We start from the raw sequence: 24636 nt of genomic DNA, 5'->3' as shown, positions 1-24636 counted from the left end.
CACTTTTTAGATATTATTGAAGATTTAGGGAATGTTTACCCTTTTGATAATTGGCATTTTCCCATAATCAGATGGGTTGAACAAGCCCTTCACATGAGCTGGGCATGAATAAGAAGAAAATAGAAGTGAGTGAAATCTGTGAGATGTGGGATTTTCTTCCTTACTAGATGGTTGTTTATATTTCCCTTAAAAAACTGATATCCTCTGGCAAATGTCTCTAGGACAAAAAGCAAAGCCTATTTCTGACAAAGAATTCTTCTACTTTAAAAGTGCTGGCCATACTTAGATGTTGAGAATTGAAATGTGAAGTCGTCTAGGTAAATGGATTGGTTCTGTAGAAAGAAAACTAATCAGGCTTCTGGAGTTCTCGGGTCCACCGTCAGCTCCAAGCAAGGTCTTGCAGGAAAGATGCTCCTGGTGCCTCATGAAGATGGAACAGGACGGGAGAAGGATTATGAGGTAGGAATGCTTTGGGGATTTTAAGAACTGCGAGACACTTTAGTAGTGAACATTTCAGAAATAAGATAGACCCTATAAAAGAACTAATGGAGGACAAATGATGGAATGGAGACCACTGGGGAGATGGAGCTAAAAAGCCCGCAAAGAATTGGAAAGAAAAACACAGCCAGAGAGGGCTTCCCTGGTGGCGCAGTGGTTGAGAGTCCGCCTGCCGATGTAGGGGACACGGGTTCGTGCCCCGGTCCGGGAAGATCCCACATGCCGCAGAGCGGCTGGGCCCGTGAGCCATGGTCGCTGAGGCTGCGCATCCGGAGTCTGTGCTCTGCAACGGAAGAGGCCACAACAGTGAGAGGCCCGTGTACCACAAAAAAAAAAAAAAAAAAAAAGATGCCGATGCTTTCTTCTGAAAAAAAATAAGATCCTATGAACATTTAGTTAGAGAAGAAACCAAAAAAAGATGTCCAATAGATGCTAGTTCTTCTCTGCCTGCCTACCCATCCTGCCCCTCCTCAGCTGGTGTTGGGACTCTTCATTCCTGTCCCAACCACCCCATGTAGGATGTTAACAGTGTATTTCAGGGATTAAGTAATGGACAGAGCCCTAAGTACATGCTGAGTTCTGAGCCCTAAGTAAGCACGTGGATTAAGGTGAACCGTTCGGCTGACAGTGGAAAAGCACCAGAGGCCAGTTATCTGTTTGAACTCGGTATGTTTAAATGTATTTTATGGGTTTAAAAACAAAAAGAGTTCTACTCTTTTTTCAATAACAAATGTATAGTGTTTAGCCAATGTATAGTTTATAATGGGAGAAATTGGGCTTCCTCCCTCCCTCCCTCCTTCTTATTTTCTTCCGTATTTAAAAATCTAACCACTGTCTATAGTATGATTTTAGAATATAAGATGATTACCAAATGCATGATGGAACCCAAGTTTTCCTAGGTCTCACCAATGTTTGGAAGAGGTAGTATTAAGAGTAATCACCAATTTGCAAAGGCTCTTGCTTCTACCTGCTAGCACAAGAAGGCCGCCTCTCTGTGGCCCCTCCCAAGAACTTCCTGGCATGCTCAGGGAGTGCCCTCTGTGTACTTCTCCAGGCCGCCAGTGCCCCACCCGCTCTAGCACTTCCTGCTGGGGCTGACACTGTGTCACCAGGCACCGTGCCTCATCTTCTCACCCCCAGGGTACAGCTGTTCCCTGCCGGTGAGGTCACTGATGTCCTGAGTTCTCATGGTTCCCAGCCTATGGGAGAGTAAACAGTGCCAGAGGGAGGGAGTCTCAAAGCACTGCTCTTTCAGCCCCAGGATTTTACGGAGTGTGTTACAATAGATCATTCCATTTTATACTCGTACATTTTATTCTCTCTGTCTCCAGACGTGCGAGTGTGAAGTAGACTGGGCCCGGGACAGGTTAGGGGAACAGCTCCCCCGGACCCTCCCGCCCAAGCCATTCAGAGCCTCTTCTTGGGCAACTTCTTCCCCTTGATGAGCCTCTTTCCAGGAAGCTCCCCAGCTTTTGCAGATAGAGTTGCGTCCATTCACCAGTTCCCCAGCAGTAACCCAGGCTGAGTTCCTTCCTGGGAAGCTCCTCAGGCCCCCAATATACACTTCTGTGAGATGCCGCTGCCTGTCTGTCGTGGACAACAGAAGACCACCGTTCAAGTGAGAGACCCACGGCGTGGGCTCACAAATAAGCTATTTGGGGTAAACTTATTTTTCAAAAATTGGCACTTGCCTGTTTAATTATTCCTTAAGGCATAAATGTTCTATCATAAAGAATGATTTTAAAATGAGTTGGGCAATCACTTAAAAGATAACTGGTTGCAATAGTCCTGTATTCCAGTAGCGTCTTTTTACAGATAACGCTATGGTTTCACCCCTTTTTTGTTTTGTTTTTTTTTTAATTAATTATTTTATTTATTTATTTTTAGCTGTGTTGGGTCTTTGTTGCTGCGCGCGGGCTTTCTCCAGTTGGGGCGAGCGGGGGCTACTCTTTGTTGCGGTGCGCGGACTTCTCATTGCAGTGGCTTCTCTTGTTGCGGAGCACGGGCTCTAGGCGCCCGGGCTCAAAGTTGTGGCTCGCGGGCTCTAGAGCGCGGCCTCAGTGGTTGTGGTACACGGGCTTAGCTGCTCTGCGGCATGTGGGATCTTCCCGGACCAGGGCTCGAACTCGTGTCCCCTGCATCGGCAGGCGGATTGTTAACCACTGTGCCACCAGGGAAGTCCCTCCTTTCACCTTTATTTTGTAATTCTGCTGGTGGACGTACTGAGTTTCTTTGAGCCGTGGTTCTAAGAACATGGTTTAATTGTTACCTGTTTACCAACAAAGAACCTTGATTCTTTGTTGCTCAGACTCATCAAAAATACGGATGAGGGGCTTCCCTGGTGGCGCAGCAGTTGAGAATCCGCCTGCCAATGCAGGGGACACGGGTTCGAGTCCTGGTCTGGGAAGATCCCACATGCTGCGGAGCAACTAAGCCCGTGAGCCACAACAACTACTGAAGCCCACGTGCCTAGAGCCAGTGCTCCGCAACAAGAGAAGCCAATGCAATGAGAAGCCCGCACACCGCAACGAAGAGTAGCCCCAGCTCGCAGCAACTAGAGAAAGCCCGTGCGCAGCAACAAAGACCCAACGCAGCCAAGAATTAATTAATTAATTAAAAAGACAAAAGGAAAGGCTTGTATGAGGACATCCATTGGTGAAGTATGTGCCACACGCCTAAGATGACAGAGAAGCGGGCTTTTGTTCATGTTTCTTTGAGATTCTGTAAGTGTTTTGGTCATTCTTCATTTCTTATGAAAACCATTCTTGATTTTCACGGTGAACGGCACACAGAAAACCATTTTGTTGCATCAAAGCTTCTCCGTGGATCCTCTGCTCTTATTCTGTTGCTACAGAGGAGTACCTTGAGTGAATTCTAAGAGGATTGCTGGGAACTTTGCATCGTGTGAAATGCCCACGTTGTCTCAGAGGCAGGGAAAATGCAAATTTGGGTCGTCAGGAGGCTAGGGGTATCATTCTCTCGGTTTATCAGTCATCAGTCATTACTGAGCACCTACAGTTAAGTGACAGGCAGCGGGCCAAGCACTGGCAATTCAGCTGTGAATAAACAGTCTCCACATGTAACGCAGGGGTGCGGGGACACGTGGGGAAAGGAGCAGATCATGCGGTATAATATCGCGGTACACTGTGTCACGTGGGTTATCGAAGGACACTTCCTCCCACTTCCTTCATTTGCTCTGTGACCTGTCTCCTGATCAGCCTGTTTCTCGGGGCTGCCTCGCCCAGCCACGCTGCCACTGGCACCCGCAGGTTCTGTGATTGCTGAAGCAACAGAAAACCCATTCTCTCCAGAGTCCCCATCCACGCTGCAGCTCTTTGCTGTTAGTTTCCGAGAAGGACTTCCCACGGCTAGCACACGGTGCTCGTCGCCTTCGTTCCCACATGTCCCCGTGCTGCCCGGTGACAGCAGCACCTCCAGGACAGGCTGTGCGGGGAGAGGAGAATCTCCCTCCCTGCCGATCCCGAGTCTCTGCTAGGTGTCGAGACCCTGTGATGGGTGTTTTTGTGCACCCTGTCCCGTTCACCCAGCCCCATGAGGGAGGTGTGAATACCCTCATTTTATAAATGAAAATCTGAGAGTTTCTACAAATTTCCCAAGATCTCATAATTAAGAAGTTGCAGAGCCAAGACTCAAAACCAAGTCTATTTAATTCATTAGAAAAACCTTAGTCTAGGATGGCCTGTAATCCCACTAGAAATATAAATGGAATTAAAGACATTATGCATTTTCCTTTTTCTAAAAATATGTGAGCAATCTTCCTATTATTTCACTCACCTAGAGGACACTCCCAGGAGAGCTAGAGGAGGCACTGGCTTAAGGGGTCAGAAAAGAGGGACGGGGATGTAGGGTGGGTACCCTCACTCTCCACCGTGGTGACAAGCTTGCCTTGACGTATCACCTCCCAAGAATTCTCACATTACACACGCTCACATATTAATGCGCCCAGGGCATCACAGAGAACGTTAGTGTTGTCTTTCACTGCTGGTGGATTGTCTTTGAAACTTTTCCCCCAAAGTGACCTCTAGCAAAGTCATTAAAATCACTGTAGATATCCGGCCTTGGGTCCTTGTCACTCCAGCTCTGGGAAAGAGAACAGCCAACATCTACTGATCCAAATCCTGGTCACCTGGGAAAGGAAAAGGAGAAATACAGCTTGCTTTTGTTATGTAACAATCCCGGCTAATTGAAAAGGAATTGCCATTTGACCTCGCAGAAAATAAATTGAACGGGAGGGGATTGTGTTTTAAGTAAACCTGGTAGTTAAACGCAATCCTCCGCTCCCTCCACTTTTTCTTCAGAACAAACTGGATTTCATTTCACCTGGTCTGAGGAGAGTCTAAGTCATTGGCAAATGTTACTGGCCCATGTATGAAAGTTGAGCGAAGTGAAAGTATAATATGCAAATGAACCCAAGTCACCTAGGTAGCAGCAGAAATGCAACTTTGCATTTCTGTGCAGTGTGACTGCTTGCGACAGTCATGACTTTCTTTTGCTTGTTTTAAAACTCACAGTGGCATAATTCTCTATAAAGCTTCAGTCCTACTTTGCACTTTTTTCTCAAGCTTCTGTATAGCAATGACTGAGCATGGTATTACACCCAACATACCCCAGGGATCATCCTGGGAGACCCAGTCACAACTTACCCACGGCAAGGGGTGAGAACGCCTGCTTCGGACTTCCTGAGCATGATGGGAATGTGGGTCCTGGCAGCCCCTCCCAGATTTGGAGCTTCAAGAAATGGAAGCCGGGGAAGGGACACAGCACAGTGGCCCCAGTGCTACCCCAAGCCCTCCGCTTGCTCAAAGGAAGCCCCAGCCTCTGGTGGTGGCTGCACACACACCGCCTCGTGACCTCCCAGCCTCTTTGGAGGCTCCATTTTGGGGCCTGACCTGACCTGGCCTGGTTCCTTGTCTCCTGCTTGGCATATTTACCAAGTTTTCCATATCTTAAAATCTAGTTCTGGGCTTCCCTGGTGGCGCAGTGGTTGAGAGTCCGCCTGCTGTTGCAGAGGACGCGGGTTCGTGCCCCGGTCCGGGAGGATCCCACATGCCGCGGAGCGGCTGGGGCCGTGAGCCGTGGCCGCTGAGCCTGTGCGTCCGGAGCCTGTGCTCCGCAACGGGAGAGGCCACAGCAGTGAGAGGCCCACGTACCGCAAAAAACAAACAAAAAAATCTAGTTCTGCTGCAAATAGCCGGGCTCTCTGGCTTAAGCCCAAGAAAGCCTCTCACCCACCCACACAGCTGCTCAGTGACCTAAATGCACCCGAGTTTTAGATGCCGGAGAGGGAAGGAGTTAGTTGGAAGCCTGTGTTAATCAGTCTCTCCCGGGACTTTCCTGGTGGTCTAGTGGGTAAGACTCTGCGCTCCTAACGCAGGGGGCCCAGTGTTCGATCCCTGGTTGGGGAAGTAGATCCCACATGCATGCTGCAACTGAAAAGACCACATGCCACAACTGAGAAGTCCATATGCTGCAACTAAGACCTGGCGCAACCAAAATAAATTAATTAAAAAAAAAATCTTAAAAAAAAAATCAGTCTCTCCCAATGCAACAGAGGTGAATAGCCAAGGGCATTTAGCCCTTTTTCGTTGTTCACATCTCAATTAAAGTAGTTGCCACTTTCATAAATAGTGATAATATTTCCTGAGGGCTTCTCAGTAGCTTGGCATTATATTAAAGTCACCCAGGACTTTTCGCAGCATAGAGGATGTGAAATTTCTGGTCTCGATGAGCATATAATAAAAAGCAAGACATGGCAATTAATAGCAACTATTTATGGAGTGCAGACAGAGGCAGAAGGGCGTGTGTGCGTAAGAGAAATTATTTCAATGCTTGCAAAAGGAAGACAATTATATCAGGAAAACGTGCCTACTTGGTGTAAAAAGGCCACTGCGGTTCTCGGCACTGAGCCACGCTCACCCTGCAAGCCTTGGTGCTTCGTATATTTATGTCTTTCATTACCTTCATGATTGCAGGGAGCCAGTCCGCTGCCTGCCATCATTCTCCCCTTTATAGAATAGCCATGGGCGGTACAGTGTCGCTCAAGGTCATGGGCTCAAGACTGGGCTGGGTCTGGAGGGAGACGGTCATCACCCCCATAGTTGCTTGGCCGCGTTTGTGAGGTTAATTAGCGGCTTCAGCTGATCATCTGCAGCACAGGTGTCCAGCTTCACTGGCACGACGCCTGGCTTCCTCGTCCCCAACCTCAAAGGAAAATGCCTGAGCTGGCTGGGCCTCGTGACTCTTAATTTCTATTCCTTTTGAAGCACCATGAAAGACACGGAAAAGAAGCTTAAACTCATTCTAATGACAATAACCCACCTATAACCACCACAATAACAGCAGGAACTCCGCTCTGTACTTTGAAAGCAGGCCATCGGGCGAGGCCTCTCGGAAACACTGAGAAATGCTTCTGCTGTTGTGTTCACCTCTCTTCTCTTCACTCAGATAATTCCTCTTGCCCCAGATGGAAGCCCCAGCTTGCTTGAAGCTCCCTGAAACTTCTTCCTCCCCTCCCCTCCTTTTCACCCTCCTGGAAGGGACACATTAAATTACCACGGCCTTTCTTTGATCTGCAAGCTTGACCACCACTGAGGGAAGCAGCCCTAAGGCTGGGGTGGAGAAAGGTGTGATCCATGCCATAACTTTCTGGGCTTCACTTTACTGACTGTCCCCACCCAGTCCCAACCTAAAAGGATGGAGAAGGAGAGAGGGGTAAAGGCAGGAGCCTACGTGTGGCAGTTTGAAAACGTGGCCCCCAGTTCTCTGATACTCCTTCTATCACTAGGTGGCGTCTCTGTCCTCTACTCTCGAACTTGAGCCTGGCAAGTATTTAACCAATAGAATACAGTGGATGCAAGATAATCACTGTGTCAGTTTGGGGCCCAGGCCTTAAGAAACCGGTAACTTCCACTTCTTGTCTCTTGGGAACCAGCCAGCAGACTGGTTGAGAAAGGCCAAGCCGATGGTAGAGAGGCCCGTGGGGACAGGAACCAAGCCCCCAAGCTCTCAACCAACAGCCAACGCCAACTCTCCAGCTATGTGCGAAAGCCATCTTGTAAGTGGATCCTCAGCCCCCTGATGTGCCCCAGCTGATACCTCGTGAAGCCGAGACGAGGCTTCTCCCATGCCCTCATTCCTGTCCAAATTGCAGACCTGATCTGCCGCATCAGTTTTTCAGACAGCAGTAAATAACTGGAGCTCCAGGGTTCCAGCCTTCCTTGGGGGAGCCCAGGGAGGGATGCTGACCCTCCCCAAGTGGCCCCCGGGTCTGCCTCTCACACAAGGATTAGGGGTCTGTGAAATGGGGTCCAACTGCTAGCCCAGCACTGAACACCCTTCACACACTTTCCAACCCTCTCTCCCCTACAAGCCCCGCGGCATGTAGGGGATACATGTATCCTCTGAGCTTGGGAACCTATCCGTTACTCAAGATCCTTAGCAAAGGTCCTTCTAACGGTAAAAATAAATGCGGATCAAGAACTCATCACCTGGGCTTCCCTGGTGGTGCAGTGGTTAAGAATCCGCCTGCCAATGCAGGGGACACGGGTTCAAGCCCTGGTCCGGGAAGATCCCATATGACGCGGAGCAACTAAGCCCGCGAGCCACAACTACTGAGCCCGCGAGCCACAGCTACTGAAGCCCGCGCACCTAGAGCCCGTGCTCCGCAACGAGAGAAGCCACCGCAATGAGAAGCCTGTGCACCGTAACCGAGAGTAGGCCCCGCTCGCCACAACTAGAGAAAGCCTGCGTGCAGCAACGAAGACCCAATGCAGACAAAAATAAACAAAATAAAAAACAAAAAAACCCGTCACCTTGTCCAGCAGGCCCAAGTCTTTACCCCCTGCTGGAGTGGGGCCTTCTGTGGACTCCCTTCCACAGGTCTGCAGAGTGCTGCGCGCAAGTGGATCCCAGAAAGCGGGGGCGGATTGGCAGGTCTAGGAGGGGTGGGGCCTGGGAGGGCGGAGCCTGGGAGGAAGCCCAAGGGAGGTAAGTCTCAGGAGCCAAGGGGGGACCCAAGGGGAGAAGGAGATAGGGGTGATCAGTATCAAACAAAAACTAAATCAGGGTGGATTTGAGTAAATAGGAGGGAGGAAGTCGAGGCCGTGCTCACAGCCAAATCCATCCCGCGTGTTGAGAAGGGGAAGCAAGTGATGGGCAACAGGTAGGTAAAGGGGCAGTGGAGGGCCGATAGGGACCCCTTGTTTCTAGCGTAGTTTGGTTTTGAAGAGGGAAATTGCTAAGCAAGTTTATTCAAGAGAGCAGACCAGGGGAAGAGTTGACTGCTAAGGCCTGGCTGCTCCCTGGGGAGGTGCAAGGGGGTGGTACCAGAACTCAAAATGTAGGGGAAGCCCATCGGCGGTGCCGGAGAGCAACGAGGAGATGCTGGGGCCCGAGGGCCTAACCAAGGAGGAAGGGCGTGCACGAGCCCACTCGGCTCTTTCCGTACAGGAGGGGCTGCGGGCCAGGAGCTGGAAGGGTGGAGTCCGGCGCCGGCCTTGACGTTGCGTTTGCACGCTCTGACGCCGATGGTCTTTTACAGACCAATAAAAATAGCATTTTCCAAGTAAAAACATCATTTCTAAATATGCTTTTATTCCTTCTTTATAGAAGAGGGAGAAAACCGCGACTGTCCACACTGAAAATGGCTTTGGGAGGAGGGTTGGCCTCACTCTTCTTCAGAGTCACCTCTGCACGTTGCCCACTTCGGACCCGCCATCCCGGCTCCTCGAGCGCCACCCAGTGGCCTCAGGGAGGAACATCCCGCGAGCTCAGCGCGGCTCGGGCTAAAACAGCCCTTTCCGAAGGCGTTTTTCCTGCCAAAGAAAACCGCCGTGTGTCACAACTACTGGAAAAGCAATCCTGAGAAACAAAGCCCTGTTTTTTTTTATAGCAGCAGTGGAAACCGGACCCCACTTCCTTCCTCCAGGATTAGGGCCTCATTGATGCTTGGTGGAATCGGTCATTTTGTTTCGCCATCCGTACTCAGAGAGTCAGAGAGGAGAATTACTTTCGCTCTCCCAGAGATCTTATCAAAGGTTTTTCTGTTCGGATTACCAAACTGTTACAAAGAACTCTCTTATAGATGTTTCTTCGACTTTTCTTTTTTTCTTTAAGGTTTTGTTTTTTAATAACATTGAGCCAGAATTTCCCTTCCCTGCGTGGTTAACAGCAAGTGGGTTTGGGGGCGTGTAGTGGGTGACACTTGAGTGTCTTTCTGTGCCCTCCTGTAGGGGAAACAGCGTCCCTGTTCTCCACCAAGGCACCTTGCCTTCTAGCTGGGGTGACCAAGTGGATCTATACAGTGAGTGCTATGAAATGAATTCAATTTCTCATAAAGGAATTCAGGAGAAACCACTTCAAAATAAAGGTTTAGCCAAATTCAAAACTGAAAAGTCCATAGCCAATTATTATGCAAAGTAGGATGGAGGGGGGCAGTCCCTTCCAGGTGGTTCCCAGCACCACCTGAATAGCTGTGAGTAATTGAGTTATTTAGCCCTTTAAGGCTTGATGTCCTCTGCAAAATGGTGATGACAATAATACCAACTTCGTACGATTATTGTGAGTTTTAATGAGATAATATATAGCTAATGGTTATGAATTTTACTCTAACACAAGTAGCAAAAATTTTTTAAATGCCACATTTTGAAGTTTCTAAGTCATATTAAGTCAACTTGCCTGTGTGATGAGAAATTCAATCTCAGTCATGTTTGGGTCTCCTCCCATCTCTAGGGTCACACGAGAACTGCTGGCGTATCTGTAGTGTCCAAAACACCAAAGTTGGGCCTTCAGCCCTTGTCCATCAGGGGGTCACTGCCAAGATGCACTTTGTGCCCAAGCCAGCCTGGTCCCTAAAGACCGTCATTCACCCTTCTGAATGTAGGGTCTGGCCTCCTTAGGGACTCCTCTGAAGGGTTCAGAATATGCCACCCCAAAATATGACACTATTTTGAGCAGAAGGAAGTTGAGAATCAACAAATATAGGAAGAGTCCTCTGCCCTCCTCTTAACTGCCCAAAAGCAGGGCGTAGATTTCCCTTTGTGATGGTGGCATAAATGTCCCCCCTCTCCTGTACCAGGGTGAGGAGAGCAATCTTCATCACAGGAGACAGAGGGCCAGCACCATGAGTGTGCATAACAAGCTGACTAAAAAAACCCTTATCTTCCATTTCTTTCCTAGTTCACCTTCCCACAACTTATTATCCCTCAAAGCCCAAATCCCTTTCTTTTGGCTAGTCACCTCACAATTTATCTCCCTTTGTTAAAATGGTATATAAGCCCCCAAATCTAACCACTTCTTTGGGTTTTTTTTACTTCTTTTCTGTGAAGCCTTGGACACGTAAAATTGGAAAGAGTGTTTCAGTTGTATGCATTTTCTCCTGTTAACCTATCTTCTGTCAGCTTAATTCACAGGCCTGAGTCACTGAATCTAAGAGGGTAGGGGAAAAGGGTTTTTGGTTTTTTTCCCCTAGACCTCACAGCCAAGTACTCTGAGTTCCTTCCTCTTCCCAAAGGGGGTTGGGGTGGGGGTGATGGGGCAGTTGCTTGCATCTCTATTACTCACAGAATCCACTCAAATCTCTATTCCATTGCCAGCCCAGGGGGAATTTCCCCAAGTCTCTTGTCACTCTGCTACCTTCCACCTCCTCCCTTCCAAAGACTTCAAATTCTGTCCTCTGCCTCTAAAGAAATATCTCCCACAATCTCCAACCTGGGGCAAGAGACCCAAAACCTGGGGTGGCAAAGGGGGGAAAAAAACAACAGGGAGAACAGCAACGCGATGGTAATGACTATCCTTGATGCTAGAGGCTGGATTGGGGACCACAAAATTATTGTCGCTAATACTGTAGTATTGTTTTGGGTGTGGCTCATTCACGCATTTCTTTTGTTTTATCCACATAGGAGCCCTGCTGGTCTGGATATGGGCCCTGGGGAGCAGAGGGTATCTATTTGTGCGTTTCTGTTTTTTCAGTCCATAGAGAGATAAATCAGTTCAAACAGAGTGGTGTTTAAGTGACTGCTCCCGGGAAGCCCTCCCTGCAGACTTTCTTTTTTGCTCAAGTGGAAGAGAACTGAGTCGGGTCAGGACCCAGAGGCACTCCCGGGCTCCGGCTCGGCGTGGCTCCCTGCTGGCTTCTCCACGGGGGGCAGTTCAGTTACATCCTTAGGTGTCTCACCTGCGTCGGGAGGCGCGGGGAGCCAAAAGAGGTCACAGATATTCAGCGGACACATTCTGAAAAGAAACTCTCTGAAGAGGTCTTTCTGTTTCGGGTAACACCGTGTGCGGGGAAATGTCAACTCCCGAAAGTGCCAGGTCACAAAATAGCTGCACCACAGCCAGATGCGCCGGCAGTGGTGGGAACTCGGAGACCGCGCAACTTTCCGCCCTCACGCGTGCCTTTCTCCACGGAGCCACGGCGGGTTGAGGCACGTCACCCGTCCCCTCCAGCCTCCTGCCACGCACTGTGGAGGATGGCGGTGGACTCATCCGGCATCTCTCTGCCCATCTCTGGCTCCCCCCACTTCCTCTCCTCTCCCCTCCCTCTCCCCCCAGCAGTCCCCACCCTTCTGAAAGGTCTCCTTCGTGAGAATCATTCCCGCACCGTGGCATTCGTGGCATTCCCGCACCGAGATGGAGCCTGGCACAAAGTAGTTGCTCAATAAATATCACTGTAATAAGTCTAAAACTCAGTCTATAAAATGAAGATCAAGAGGCTACAGTTAATCTGATTGAAATCATCTAGACTCTGACGAATACTTTTTTCATGTCCATGGTTCAGGAATAGGTCTGGAAACTTCTTCCCTGGTGCCCTAAAGCAGAGATCCCGGAGAGCCTTCCCAAGATGGTTTAGTTGGGACATTTCCTGATCCCTTAATGGTCTAGCTCATAGTTGACCCCTGTGCCCAGAACCATAACAAATTTTGAATTTTGTACATTCGATGTGCAAAAGACAAGTTGGACCACTGAACTCAACAAAAATAACTACTTCAGTCAAAGGTCTAGTGACCTTGGGATATCTTTAGCAGATGCATATGACCCAGCTACTGAGCCTCAGGAATGCAAGGGACTAGCTCACCCGGTGCTCCGAGTTTAAGGACGCCGCCTACCTCGGTCTCTCCAACACAAAAAAACTTCCATCACTACGAACGTCTGGCCTTCCTCACGTCGTCCTCACTTCATCAGGGGCTCGGTCAAGCCCAGGAAGGCAGAAGTCGGTGAGAGACCCACCCCTTTCCTGTTAGACTCCTGGAAAGACCACGCTCTGAATACATCCCGATGTCTGGTCTATCAATCCCATTTCATATTTTGTTTCTGTTCTTTGGCTTTAATTCAGGACCCTCTGAGCACATCTTGCTGAGATCACACTCTGACTTAGTAAAATAGTGCCCACTGTGTTGCTGGTTTACTTCATTGCGCTCAAGTGAGCTCAGGTAGGGCCTTCACGTGCAGACCTTCACAGCGATGGGGGAAGAGCCTCGAGGAGATGGAAGGGCGGGGCTCCGGGGAGGCACCGGCCTGGTGGGAGGTTTGGAACAGGGCGGTGCTTTGTGGGTCTGACTCTAGTGCCCACCGAGACATGACTCAGCCACATTCCCCATCTCTGCTTCTGCTTGGGGGGCTTCTCCCTTCTTCTCCTGCTACCAGGCAGCCCCTGCACTCTGACCTGCATGCCGTTTTCTATGCCATAAATTCAGCTCCATGATCACGTGTTCCGCCTGTTTTGAAACTTCAGCCCACTAGTGGTCCAGCGTGGCCTTCCTACCTCACAACCTCCCCTTGTGCAGTCTCTCAGCTTCAGATTCTACTGATATCAGCCTGCCTCGCCTATTTCAGAAAGGGAATGTGATAGGCATTGGCAGGGCCTTCTGTGTCAGGCTCCCCTCCCAGGCCAATGGTTAGCCTATCATACGGTGCTGAATAAGACCACCATGCGCGAGGACTAGCCTGAGTCTGCATAGGTAGAGCTGTGTTTTGGAAGAGAACAGTGAGCACGGGGAATGCTGGGATTGACAAGTCTAGGACAGCAGCCAGGGACGTGGTACCATGTGATCTGCCCCTTTCCTCTGCCTGTCTGCATTCGGTTATGTTCATACGTTCATCTGGTCTACTCAGGATCATCAGTGACCTCCCCACTGTTAAACCCAATGGTCAGTGCTCAGGCCTCATTCTCCTTGACCCACCAGCAGCATCAGACCCAGTTCTTTCTGTCTTCCTTGAACGTTGTCTTCCCTTGGCTTCCGGGACACCGCATTTGCCTACTTTCACCTCTACTCCTTTCTCAGTTCCCTTTGCTGTGAGTATCTCTAAGCTTCAGGGAAGGTGGAATCTCAGAGAAGCAGGTCATTCTTCACGGAGGTCCAGGGAGGGGGGCTCCTAGGCACGGCTTGCTGGCCTGGAATTTTTAGGTCTAATCACAAACCTGTGGGACCACCTGTCAAAAAGCAATTCTTTCTGTGTCAGTATTATTCCAGCTACATTATAATCTGATTTTATTTTGCGGTACACGGGCCTCTCACTGTTGTGGCCTCTCCCGTTGCGGAGCACGGGCTCCGGACTCACAGGCTCAGCGGCCATGGCTCACGGGCCAAGGCGCTCTGCGGCATGTGGGATCTTCCCGGACCGGGGCACAAACCCATGTCCCCTGCATCGGCAGGCGGACTCTCAACCACTGCGCCACCAGGGAAGCCCTATTCCTGTTTTAAAATTAAGAAAACAGGGACTTCCCTGGCGTCCAGTGGTTAAGACTTCGCCTTCCACTGCAGGGGGTGTGGGTTCAATCCCTGGTCGGGGAGCTAAATTCCCACATGCCTCAGGGCCAAAAAACCAAAACATAGGGCTTCCCTGGTGGCGCAGTGGTTGAGAGTCCGCCTGCCGATGCAGGGGACGCGGGTTCGTTCCCCGGTCCGGGAAGATCCCACATGCCGCGGAGCGGCTGGGCCCGTGAGCCATGGCCACTGAGCCTGCGCGTCCGGAGCCTGTGCTCCGCAATGGGAGAGACCACAACAGTGAGAGGCCTGCATACCGCAAAAAAAAAAAAAAAAAAAAAAAACCAAAACATAAAACAGAAGCAGTATTGTAACAAATTCAATAAAGACTTAAAAAAAACCAAAAAGGTCCACATCAAGAAAATCTTAAAAAAAAAAAAAAATACTTACAGAGGTTAAACAATTTGCTCATGGCCGCAGTGGTGATATATAATGGAGCCGGAATTCAACCCCAGGAATCTCTGACTCCCAAACGGTTGTTCTTAACCACTAAGTCAGGCGATGTTCTGTCCTCTCCTTTGGCTCCCTCAATCCCTCCAGGAATGTAACTTTCTACTTCCTCTCCTGCCCACAGTTTCAAGGCAATCACACATTCATGCACTGGAGCCCTGGGCACAATGAAACACACGTTTCAATGCTTCCTGTTCTAGTTTTCAAATTGTCCAATAATTAAGTGGATTACTGCTGTCATATCTTAGTGCCTGGACTGAACAAGGGTTGGTTCAGTTCCTATTTCTTTTGCAGCCACTACACCTTGTGAGTTAATCAAAAGTTATTACACTTCACCAAGGAGCAATATGTGACAGAGGACAGCGTCCTAGACCACAAGTCAACAGACTGACCATTTCCCTTGGTTTCTCATTCTTGCTTTTCCATTAACCAGTTGTTTGACCTTGGGCAATCACTTAACCACTCTGACCCTCAGTTGCCTCATCTATAACATAAACACAGTCTTAAGGTCCCCTTCCCGTGCGAACTGTCCATGATTCTGAAAAGCGAGGATCAAGTTTATTATTTTATGGGAACTTGAACTGTGCTTCTTCAAGTACCAACTCTTGTCTGAGCTCTACCTGTATCTCACTCCTAGATTTAAATCTAGGGCTAAGCATAAGCGAAACTTTCACAAAAGGATGAGAAAGTACAGATAATAATAACTTCATCTTATTGGTATTTGGAGGAACATGACTAAAAAGATGGAATTGTTTTCAGGAAGGATCTATATAATATTCTGTAAGGAAATATAATAATTGTTATAAAAAGATTTTATCACGTTGGCTAAGATGTGGAGGAAAGGAAGTCCTCTGATAAGAGGGCTTCCCACAGGAGAATTATCTTGTGCCATTTGCAACTCACTACTATCATCCTTTTTTTAAAATCTTTTCTGGCATTTGGTGATCTTACTGTGCATATGGCTGTGACTCCCACTTTTTTGAGTGTAAATTTTTTATTTACTGATCTTGTTATTTCTCTTACATGATATTGACCCTGCTCAGATGTTTTATTATTCTTAGGGGGGACGCGTGACTCAGACCTGTACAATCAGAATATTTCATATCCCTGGCTACACTGTTTATTTGAGGGATTAATACGTGACTCAACAGAACTAATGGATTCCCAACAGAACCTCAGGACAATGACAGAAACTATCGGGAAAGATAAGCTCCCTTTTCAAAGCAGTTGCTGAGATATGGAGTATGTATATGCTATGGGCTGCTGGGAACCATCTTGCCATTATGTAAGAAGAGCTTATCTGAGATTGAGGCCAACGCAGAGAAAGCAAAGTCTAGAGATGCAAAGAAACAGGATTCCTGATTATATTGTTTGAGTACCTGGATCCCCAAAGTCTACTCCCTGGATTATCAGTAATATAGCCAATAAATTCCCCTTCTTTTTTATTTTTAAGCAGAAGCCATTTAAAATCATAATTTGTTTGTCACTTGCAACTGAAATTAATCAACCTAGAATTTGTGAACCTGTACAGAAAGCCCATGGTTCCCTACTTCTTCACATCAGTAGATGCCCAAGGGGTCTTTCTAAAATTGAGCCTACTGCTTGCCACAGGAAAAGAAGGTAGAGTGTTATCATATCTTATCTGACTTTCATTTTATATGCTGATTTTTAGACACTAACCCCCATGAAAGATGTAACTTCACAATCCTATTTAATTCTCACAGCAGCAAACACATTTATTAACATTTATTAATGTTAAGGCTTAATGTAAAAACAAAATGGCACAAACCCTGCAGGTAAGTAGGGACCATGGTGGCTGGGGGCACTTCAGCATTCCTCTCTTTCTCTCTCCTTGTGGAACTTTTTGGATCCCCCTAAGGTCTGTGAGAGACAAGGGGTGTGTGTGTGTGTGTGTGTGTTGGGGGAGGAGGAGGGAGTTGTATAGTTAATTACTAGAGCTATAAAAGGCCTTCTCTAAGTTCATTTCTTCTCTTATAAAGGCCAGCCCACGATGGGCACTAGTGGGCTGTCTTCTCCCAAAGTTCCAGGCAGAGCCAACACTTCCTCCTCCCCGCTCAGTCCCGCCCTCAATGGTTTTCACAGGTTCCCTTCTCACCTTTTCTCTCTGAATTCTCCCTCCCTCCAGTCTGAGAATTTGTCTGCATATGGTGAGAGGGCTTTTTTTTTTTTTCCCCCTAGTAGAATATATGCTATCATTCTTAACTTTGTGGTCCGTGGTCTATTCCCCGAATCTTCATATGCAAAGTCAACCTTTTAAGAAAGAAAAGAAAAAAAAAAAAAAAAAGACATGCATCTTTTTAGTAAAGCAGCTGGCTTTTGCAAATAACACATACTCCAGCTTTCAGACCGTAATGCTTTTATTATAACTTTAACAATTAATTTTGAAATCCAGGCTCCATTTGCACCCCCTTCAAGGCAGTGAAGCCCATGGGTGGAAGGCTACAGGGCAAAAAGAAAAACAGTGAGAAAATTCTTGGATTAAAATGTACAAATATCATCTAGGTACATAATCTTAGATTCTTTTACTTGCGACCTCCCCCTTCTCTCGCCAAAGAATTCATGAAAGGAAAAACCATGAAGTTTCTCCAGTCTTTTAGAGTGCCAGGTTTAGGACATGGAAGCAACCTAAGGGTCCATCGACAGATGAATGGATAAAGAAGATGTGGCACATATATACAATGGAATATTACTCAGCCATAAAAAGGAATGAAATTGAGTTATTTGTAGTGAGGTGGATGGACCTAGAGTCTGTCCTACAGAGTGAAGTAAGTCAGAAAGAGAAAAACGAATACCATATGCTAACACATATATATGGAATCTAAAAAAAAATGGTTCTGAAAAACCTAGGGGCAGGACAGGAATAAAGACACAGATGTAGAGAATGGACTTGAGGACACGGGGACGGGGAAGGGTAAGCTGGGACGATGTGAGAGAGTGGCATGGACATATATACACTACCAAATGTAAAATAGATAGCTAGTGGGAAGCAGCCACATAGCACAGGGAGATCAGCTCGGTGCTTTGTGACCACTTAGAGGGGTGGGATAGGGAGGGTGGGAGGGAGATGCAAGAGGGAGGGGATATGGGGATATTTGTATACATATAGCTCATTCACTTTGTTATACAGCAGAAACTAACACAACATTGTAAAGCAATTATACTTCAATAAAGATATTAAAAAATAAATAAATAAAGTGCCAGGTTTCCACTTCTTTTCACCCTTCTAAAGTTTCGGGGAAAAAGAGGAAAGAAGAGCAAAACTAGAAGCAAAATTGTAAGTTTAAAAAATTTCTGTGCCTCTGTTTTTATGCACTTTCATTGGGCACGACAGGAAAATGGGCTCTACTATTTTCACACAATAGTTGAATTTTGCTTGTTCCAGCATGTATATAAATTACCTGGCTTCTTGTTAATCCCATCTAAGTGACCATTCCTTTTTTACCTTGTTTGATTATTGATTTATTTTAAAATCACAATCCACATTTATGAGAGGAAAATTTCTTTTTATTTCGTAGTTTATCATTCTTGTTACTTATATAAGTGACAAGAATGATAAATTATAAGTATCACTTATTTTATTATTAAATTTTATTAATCATAAAATACCCAAATACCTAATATTGGAAACATAACAATAGGCAAGCCAGCAGCTATGCTTTAAGTCTGGACATTCTAAAATGGAAAAAATGCAAAGAAAAATGTAGCTCTAAGAGGTGAAGTTTAGGGGCGTGGAGACAAATACACTTTTCCAAGCCGCCTCCTGGGTATCCGTCCAGCTAGGGGTTACAGTATGTTAATTTAAGGAAATACGACGGAGACCGAAGGTACTGGCGCAGCGTTTATGTTACTGACCAAATATCCACCCTAGAGGAAGCAGTACTGCCCGGGTTGAACCGCGGAAACCAAACCCAAGTCTGCGGGGTCAGGAGTAGTTTCAAAGACTGGGCTCCACAAGGCAACATCGAACTGGATTAAACGTTATCATTTACCTTTATTATTAGTATAATACTTATAATATACACCTGCACATTCCTAAATGCCCCGAGACTGGACGGCCTCAGAATGCCTCGCTTGTCTACATTCGATTTTCTGCATAATCAGAAAAAATGGAGGCGAGCTTTGTTTACTTTGGCCCCGCTCGAAACCAGCGTCCTCGGGCCGAGGCGCCCAGACCTCGCGGCCGGATGGCGACTCGAGTCCGCGGGAACGCGCGCGGCACGCGAGGACTCGGCCTGCCCCACCCGGCTGCCCCGGAGCCCGCTGTCCTCCGCCGACCCCCGGAGCAGCGGGCCCGGGGCGGGAGCGCGTGGCGTCACAAAGCCCAGTCGGAACGCTGGGGCCGTCGCCGAAGCCGAGGGCGCCCGGGGCGAACACACTAGCGGCCCTCCCTAGCAGAACGGCAGGCGCGCGAACCCTTTATCTCGCCCCGCCTCCCCTACCCCCGCCGCAGGGGCCGCAGCGCCGCGGCTTGGGCGCCGCAAAGCGTCCTGGGAGAGCCGGCTCGCGCCGGAAGGACGCGCGGGCGCTCGGCGGCAGCAAGGTTATAAAAGGGAAGGAGCCGGCGGCGGGCGGAAGTGGGCGGTTCAGCTGCTCCCGGCGCTGTTGTTTCGTGTTTGCGCTTCTTGAGGGGCGTTCTGTGGTGGGCCGCTGGTGCAGGCCGCAGTGACAGGGCCGCTCGCCCCGCAGCCCCCAGCCTCGGCGCAGCGTCCGATCGCGACCCGCAGGCCCAACATGGCGCAGGAGGTGTCGGAGTACCTGAGCCAGAACCCGCGGGTGGCCGCCTGGGTGGAGACGCTGCGCTCCGACGGCGAGACCGACAAACACTGGCGCCACCGCCGCGAGTTCCTGCTCCGCAACGCCGGGGACCTGGCCCCCGCCGGCGGCGCTGCCTCCGCTCACCCGGAGGAGGCCGCCGACGCCGAGAGCGGGACCCGCAGTCGGCAGCTGCAGCAGCTCATCTCCTTTTCCATGGCCTGGGCCAACCACGTCTTCCTCGGGTGCCGGTGAGTGAGCCGGCGTCCCTGAGCTGCTCTCGCGGTTTTGTCCGGAGCTTTCGGCGGAAGGGGAAGTGGTGGAAGCGCGGGAATCCGCGGGACAGGCTGCCCTCTAAGGGCGAGAAGGGCGTCTGTGCCATGGTTACCAGTCTGGAGGTGCCCCCGTTGGGTGGGGAGCTGGCGGTGGAGTTGTTTGTTGGCGATGAGCTCACAACGCTCTTGGGGGAGAGGGGCACTGAATCTAAATTAGGTTTGTAAGAAGGGATCCCGCCTCCCAGACCCCGGGCGTTTGTTTACGGCGTTCCAGGAAACAGAATGTTCCTGGCGGTTGATTCCGTTTCTTGATTACAACCAGGAAATGCAGTTCCTGTGGCCTGTTTTCGTACCCCAGAGGTGGCAGCTTAGCAAAAACACTTCTTAAAGTGTCTTTCCCTTCCTTTTTTCAGGTACCCTCAAAAAGTTATGGATAAAATACTTAGTATGGCTGAAGGCATCAAAGTGACAGATGCTCCAATCCATACAACAAGAGACGAACTGGTTGCCAAGGTGAAGAAAAGAGGGATATCGAGTAGCAATGGTTAGCAGATCATAGATGTGAACATACATAGGAGTTTAGAACTTAAATTTGATGTTATTAGGAATTATCGTTATTCCTAAGTTTTTAACAAGTTAGAATTTATATAATGTTATTAATCAAATTGGAATTGTTAAACCTAAATTATGTGTCTCTGTGTTTTAGGCTTTGAATTTGATAGTTTCCTTTGACTTCTGTGAGATTTTGAAGTGTGAAATATTGTCTATGCTGTTGATTTTTTAATATTAGAAATTATTGAGGGGACTTCCCTGGCGGTCCGGTAATTAAGACACCGCGCTTCCACTGTAGGGGGCACGGGTTGGAGCCCTAGTCAGGGAACTAAGACCCACATGCCCTGCGGGGCGGCCAAAAAACAAAAAAAATAACAAAAAAATTTTTTAAATGAAAAGATTATTGGTGTTATTCAGCGCTGTTTTAAGAAATTAATGAAGTTATTCCACACTTTTTAAAGAATCTACAAATCCTGAAATGTTTTCATCTTGTGCCTTTATTTTAATATGAGTATCTGTCTTGTAAATCTTCAGCTGTTATGTATGCGGTAGGCTCAGTCACATACTTGTTCTCGTTTTTTTCAGAAGGGGTAGAAGAGCCAACAAAAAAACGAGCCATAGAAGGAAAAAACAGTCCTGCAGTTGAGCAAAAAGATCATGTGAAAATTCCTGCCAAAACAGAGCGGGCATCAGCTCAGCAGGAAAGTAGTTCAGCGTGTTCGGGATCAGCTACCAAGTCAGAGAGCAGCGGGAACTCAGCTCGGAGCTCTGGCACCCTGAGTCAGAACAGCTCCACAAGTGATGGAGAGCGCTCTGTTTCCAGCCAAAGCAGCAGCATTCCCTCTCAGGTAACAGCAGTAGGCTGTGGAAAAGCTTCTGAACCAGAAGCTCCAGATAAACATGGTTCAGCGTCGTTGGTTTCTTCGTTGTTGAAATCCAGTGTGAATAGTCATGTGACCCAGTCCGCTGATTCCAGACAACAAAGTGGGTCCCCGAAAAAGAGTGCTTTGGAAGGCTCTTCAGTCTCGGCCTCTCAGAGCATCTCAGAGATTGAGGTGCCCTTGCTGGGCTCCTCAGGAAGCTCAGAAATAGAGTTGCCACTGTTGTCTTCTAAACCTAGTTCAGAGACAGCTTCAAGCGGGTTAACTTCCAAAGCTAGTTCAGAGACAAGTGTTTCATCATCAGTTTCTAAAAACAGTTCCTCATCAGGCACATCTTTACTAACCCCCAAGAGCACCACCTCAGCAAACACGATGCTGACTTCCAAAAGCACTTCGCAGGTAGCTGCATCACTGTTAGCTCCCAAGAGCAGCTCCCGGACCAGCGGCGCTCTGGTTTCCAAAAGCACTTCCATAGCAAGTGTGTCCCAGCTGGCTTCTAAGAGCAGCTCTCAGAGCAGCACGTCACAGCTGCCTTCTGAAAGTACTGCGCAGGCGAGCGAGAGTTCTGTCAGATTCTCTTGTTGCAAGTTAACCAATGAAGATGTGAAACAGAAGCAGCCTTTTTTCAATAGACTGTACAAAACGGTGGCATGGAAGTTGGTGGCCGTTGGTGGCTTTAGTCCCAGCGTGAATCACGGAGAACTCCTAAACGCAGCTGTCGAGGCTCTGAAAGCAACGCTGGATGTGGTTTTCGTCCCGCTAAAGGAACTGGCAGATCTGCCTCAAAACAAGAGCTCTCAAGAAAGTATTGTTTGTGAACTGAGATGTAAGTCTGTGTATTTGGGCACTGGCTGTGGAAAAAGCAAAGAAAACGCAAAAGCAGTTGCATCAAGAGAAGCCTTGAAGTTATTTCTCAAGAAAAAGGTGGTGGTAAAAATATGTAAAAGGAAATACAGAGGCAGTGAAATCGAAGACTTAGTACTCCTCGATGAAGAGTCAAGGCCTGTAAACTTGCCTCCAGCATTAAAACATCCTCAAGAATTACTGTAATAATGTCCAAAATGTCACTGTGTACAATATCTGGTATTTGAAGAGAAGAACTGGCTTACTTTTGTATAATATGAAACACAGGCTTTCACAAATTTTGTATTGCTTTTTTCCAGTTTTGCAGAAAATTTACATTCTAGTTCTCTTCACACAGTGGAAGTTGTAAATAATTTGTGAACGACAGTATACAGTAAAAGGTTTATGCATTAGCAGCATACCAGTATGCTGTTTTATTTGCTGAAAAAAATACTGTCTTCTATTTTTAATGACACATTAGGTACGATGTGTAGTTCTGTAGTCTTAAAATTTTTGTACTACTTTGAATTTGGTGAAAATGTATTAAGTTGTCTACCATGCTTTTTTTTTTTTCTAGCTGAATAAACCTTCACATCAAAGAAAAGGGGACCATAGTATTTGTCTGAAAGTCTGTGAAGCTTAAGGTTTTAAGAATGTTGCCTATAATGTTGAACCATGTCTGTTAAAGAATAAAAGAGAAAATAGTTGCCTCAGACTATTTTTATGAGAAGCTGTAAGCATTTTTTAGATATAAAGCAGTGTTAAATACTTAAGGTTATTTTATTCTGAAGTTGTTTGAAATTCACCATGATTTTGACCTCTGCAGATTCTTTAAGTGGGTTAATTTATGTTTTGAGGTAAAGTACAATTTACACTTTTTCTTAAAGACGTAAATGTGGGTTTCTATATTAAGCATATTTTGTGACTACTACTATTAACAGATTGATTTGTTTAGATATTAAATGCTTTAAGCTATTTTACCTTTTCAAGAAGTTGTGGTTTTTTTTCTCGCCCCCCCCACCCCCGTAGTCAGAACCAATTCCTGCAAATAGGCTTCCTGCGGATTCCTGTCACCTGTCACTAGTCGTCGTAAATTGCAACTAGGTAATTTTTCGTAGCTGACACACAGCTTTTTATGGGTAGACAAGTTAACAGTTTGCAAATCTAGAACTGGGTGGGTTTTTTTGTTTACAAAACCTCGTAGAACAACACTGGGTAGAAGAAGAGAAGCCAAGCTCAGCTCTTTAATGAGCCTGTTCAGTTGAATTACATTTGTTGGTTAAGAAATGAAATCCTGCTTCTGTGTCTTAGGTGATTCGGACTGTATTATTCTTTGTGGCCTTTTTCTGGCTTTCTAGTTGCTGCACTTTGAGCAGTGATGGTGATAATGTACTGAGAAAAACCAGGAAATGGCCTTGTGTGTGGCAGTTGTATTGGAGTAGGAAAATTGGACATAAGTAGTAAAATTTAAGTCATGAAGTTATTTCTATTTTATATTCTAGAAATAATAGGGGATACTTTATGTACTTGAATTGAAATAATCAATTGTTTTTATTTCACTAGGTAACTTTTAAAAAAGTTTATTTTTGAGCATGTTAAATTGGATACCAAAGTTTAAAGTCCATATTATGTAAATGGGTTGCCTTTATATAATACATTGTGAGGAGAAATAACATGAGTGTTATGAAAGCAGTTTTAATTACCTCAGTTTCCTCAGCCTTGGAATGTATATTTTGTGGGACAATGATGGCAAGAAAAGTAAGAATAAATTTCTGTAATGTATCTAATTAGGTGGTTTAGTATTTTCCTGAATTGGCTAAATTTCCTAAATTTCAAGTTAATATAAAAGTTACTGAAAATATTTTAAATTACAGTAAACTTCTTATATGGTAGAATTGCAGGAAGCTGCTTAATGTAAAAACAAACATCTAATTAATAAACGTTTTCTATAACTATTAAAAGCTTATCAGAATTTAAAGAACCCTTGATTTAAGAGAAATGCATATTTTACAATTCTTCAAAATAGTGTCGTGCAGAAGAAAACAAGCTTTGGAATCTTGAGATAGAATCTTGGCTCTTCCTCTTTAAGTAGGCATTTAACCCTTTAACTTTAACTGGAAATTTAACCCTTTATCTGTAAAATAGAAGAGCTGCCTCAGCTGTGAGGATCAAAGTACATACCACAGTTGAGGAATTGCTTATATGTGTATTCTCATTTTCTCAGAACCTGATGAGTAACTATTGTCATTTGGTCCATTTTTCAGATGAAACTGAAAAAGTAATTTGGTCAAAGATCAAATTCAAGCCCATATCTGATTCCAGAGTCCAAGCTCTTACTATGTTTTATTGCTTATTACCTTTCTCAATTCTCTAAATGATGAAACTCCTGAAAATCCCCCTCAGACTGGTTTCCTACTAGTTTTAAGTGACCGCATCATTCCAAAGGCTCATTTCCTTGAACTGAGTACAGAAGGAGATCTAATGTTTGTACTGCTTCTCCTTAGTATCTGCATGTCTCGAATATTCTTGACTAGGGAATTATCCCATATGGGTGCAGTTGAAGTTTGTTAAAATAATTTG

The 24636-nt window shown here is 46.8% G+C and overlaps 1 protein-coding gene and 1 non-coding gene across 3 annotated transcripts; both read left to right on the top strand.

Moving 5' to 3' along the window:
- Nucleotides 1-5850: 5850 nt before the first annotated feature.
- TRNAR-CCU (transfer RNA arginine (anticodon CCU)) lies at nt 5851-5924 on the top strand. Its single transcript has one exon. It is a non-coding gene; the product is annotated as a tRNA-Arg (tRNA).
- A 13400-nt stretch (nt 5925-19324) lies between these two features.
- CDKN2AIP (CDKN2A interacting protein) lies at nt 19325-23042 on the top strand. 2 transcript variants are annotated; one of them, XM_065899942.1, is made up of 3 exons: nt 19325-19756; nt 20194-20293; nt 20918-23042. In XM_065899942.1, the coding sequence occupies exons 1-3, from the start codon at nt 19485-19487 to the stop codon at nt 20924-20926; spliced, it is 381 nt and encodes a 126-aa protein (XP_065756014.1). In that variant the 5' UTR covers nt 19325-19484; the 3' UTR covers nt 20927-23042. The 2 variants fall into 2 exon arrangements, with proteins under 2 accessions (XP_065756014.1, XP_065756013.1); XM_065899941.1 differs by having other exon boundaries at nt 19336-19756; nt 20194-20324.
- The last annotated feature ends 1594 nt before the right edge of the window (nt 23043-24636 follow it).

This window comes from Phocoena phocoena, chromosome 21 (genome assembly GCF_963924675.1).
Source record: "Phocoena phocoena chromosome 21, mPhoPho1.1, whole genome shotgun sequence".
Lineage (NCBI taxonomy): Eukaryota > Metazoa > Chordata > Mammalia > Artiodactyla > Phocoenidae > Phocoena > Phocoena phocoena.
Note: the sequence above shows the minus strand (reverse complement) of the source record. Positions and strands in the feature narration are given on the sequence as shown.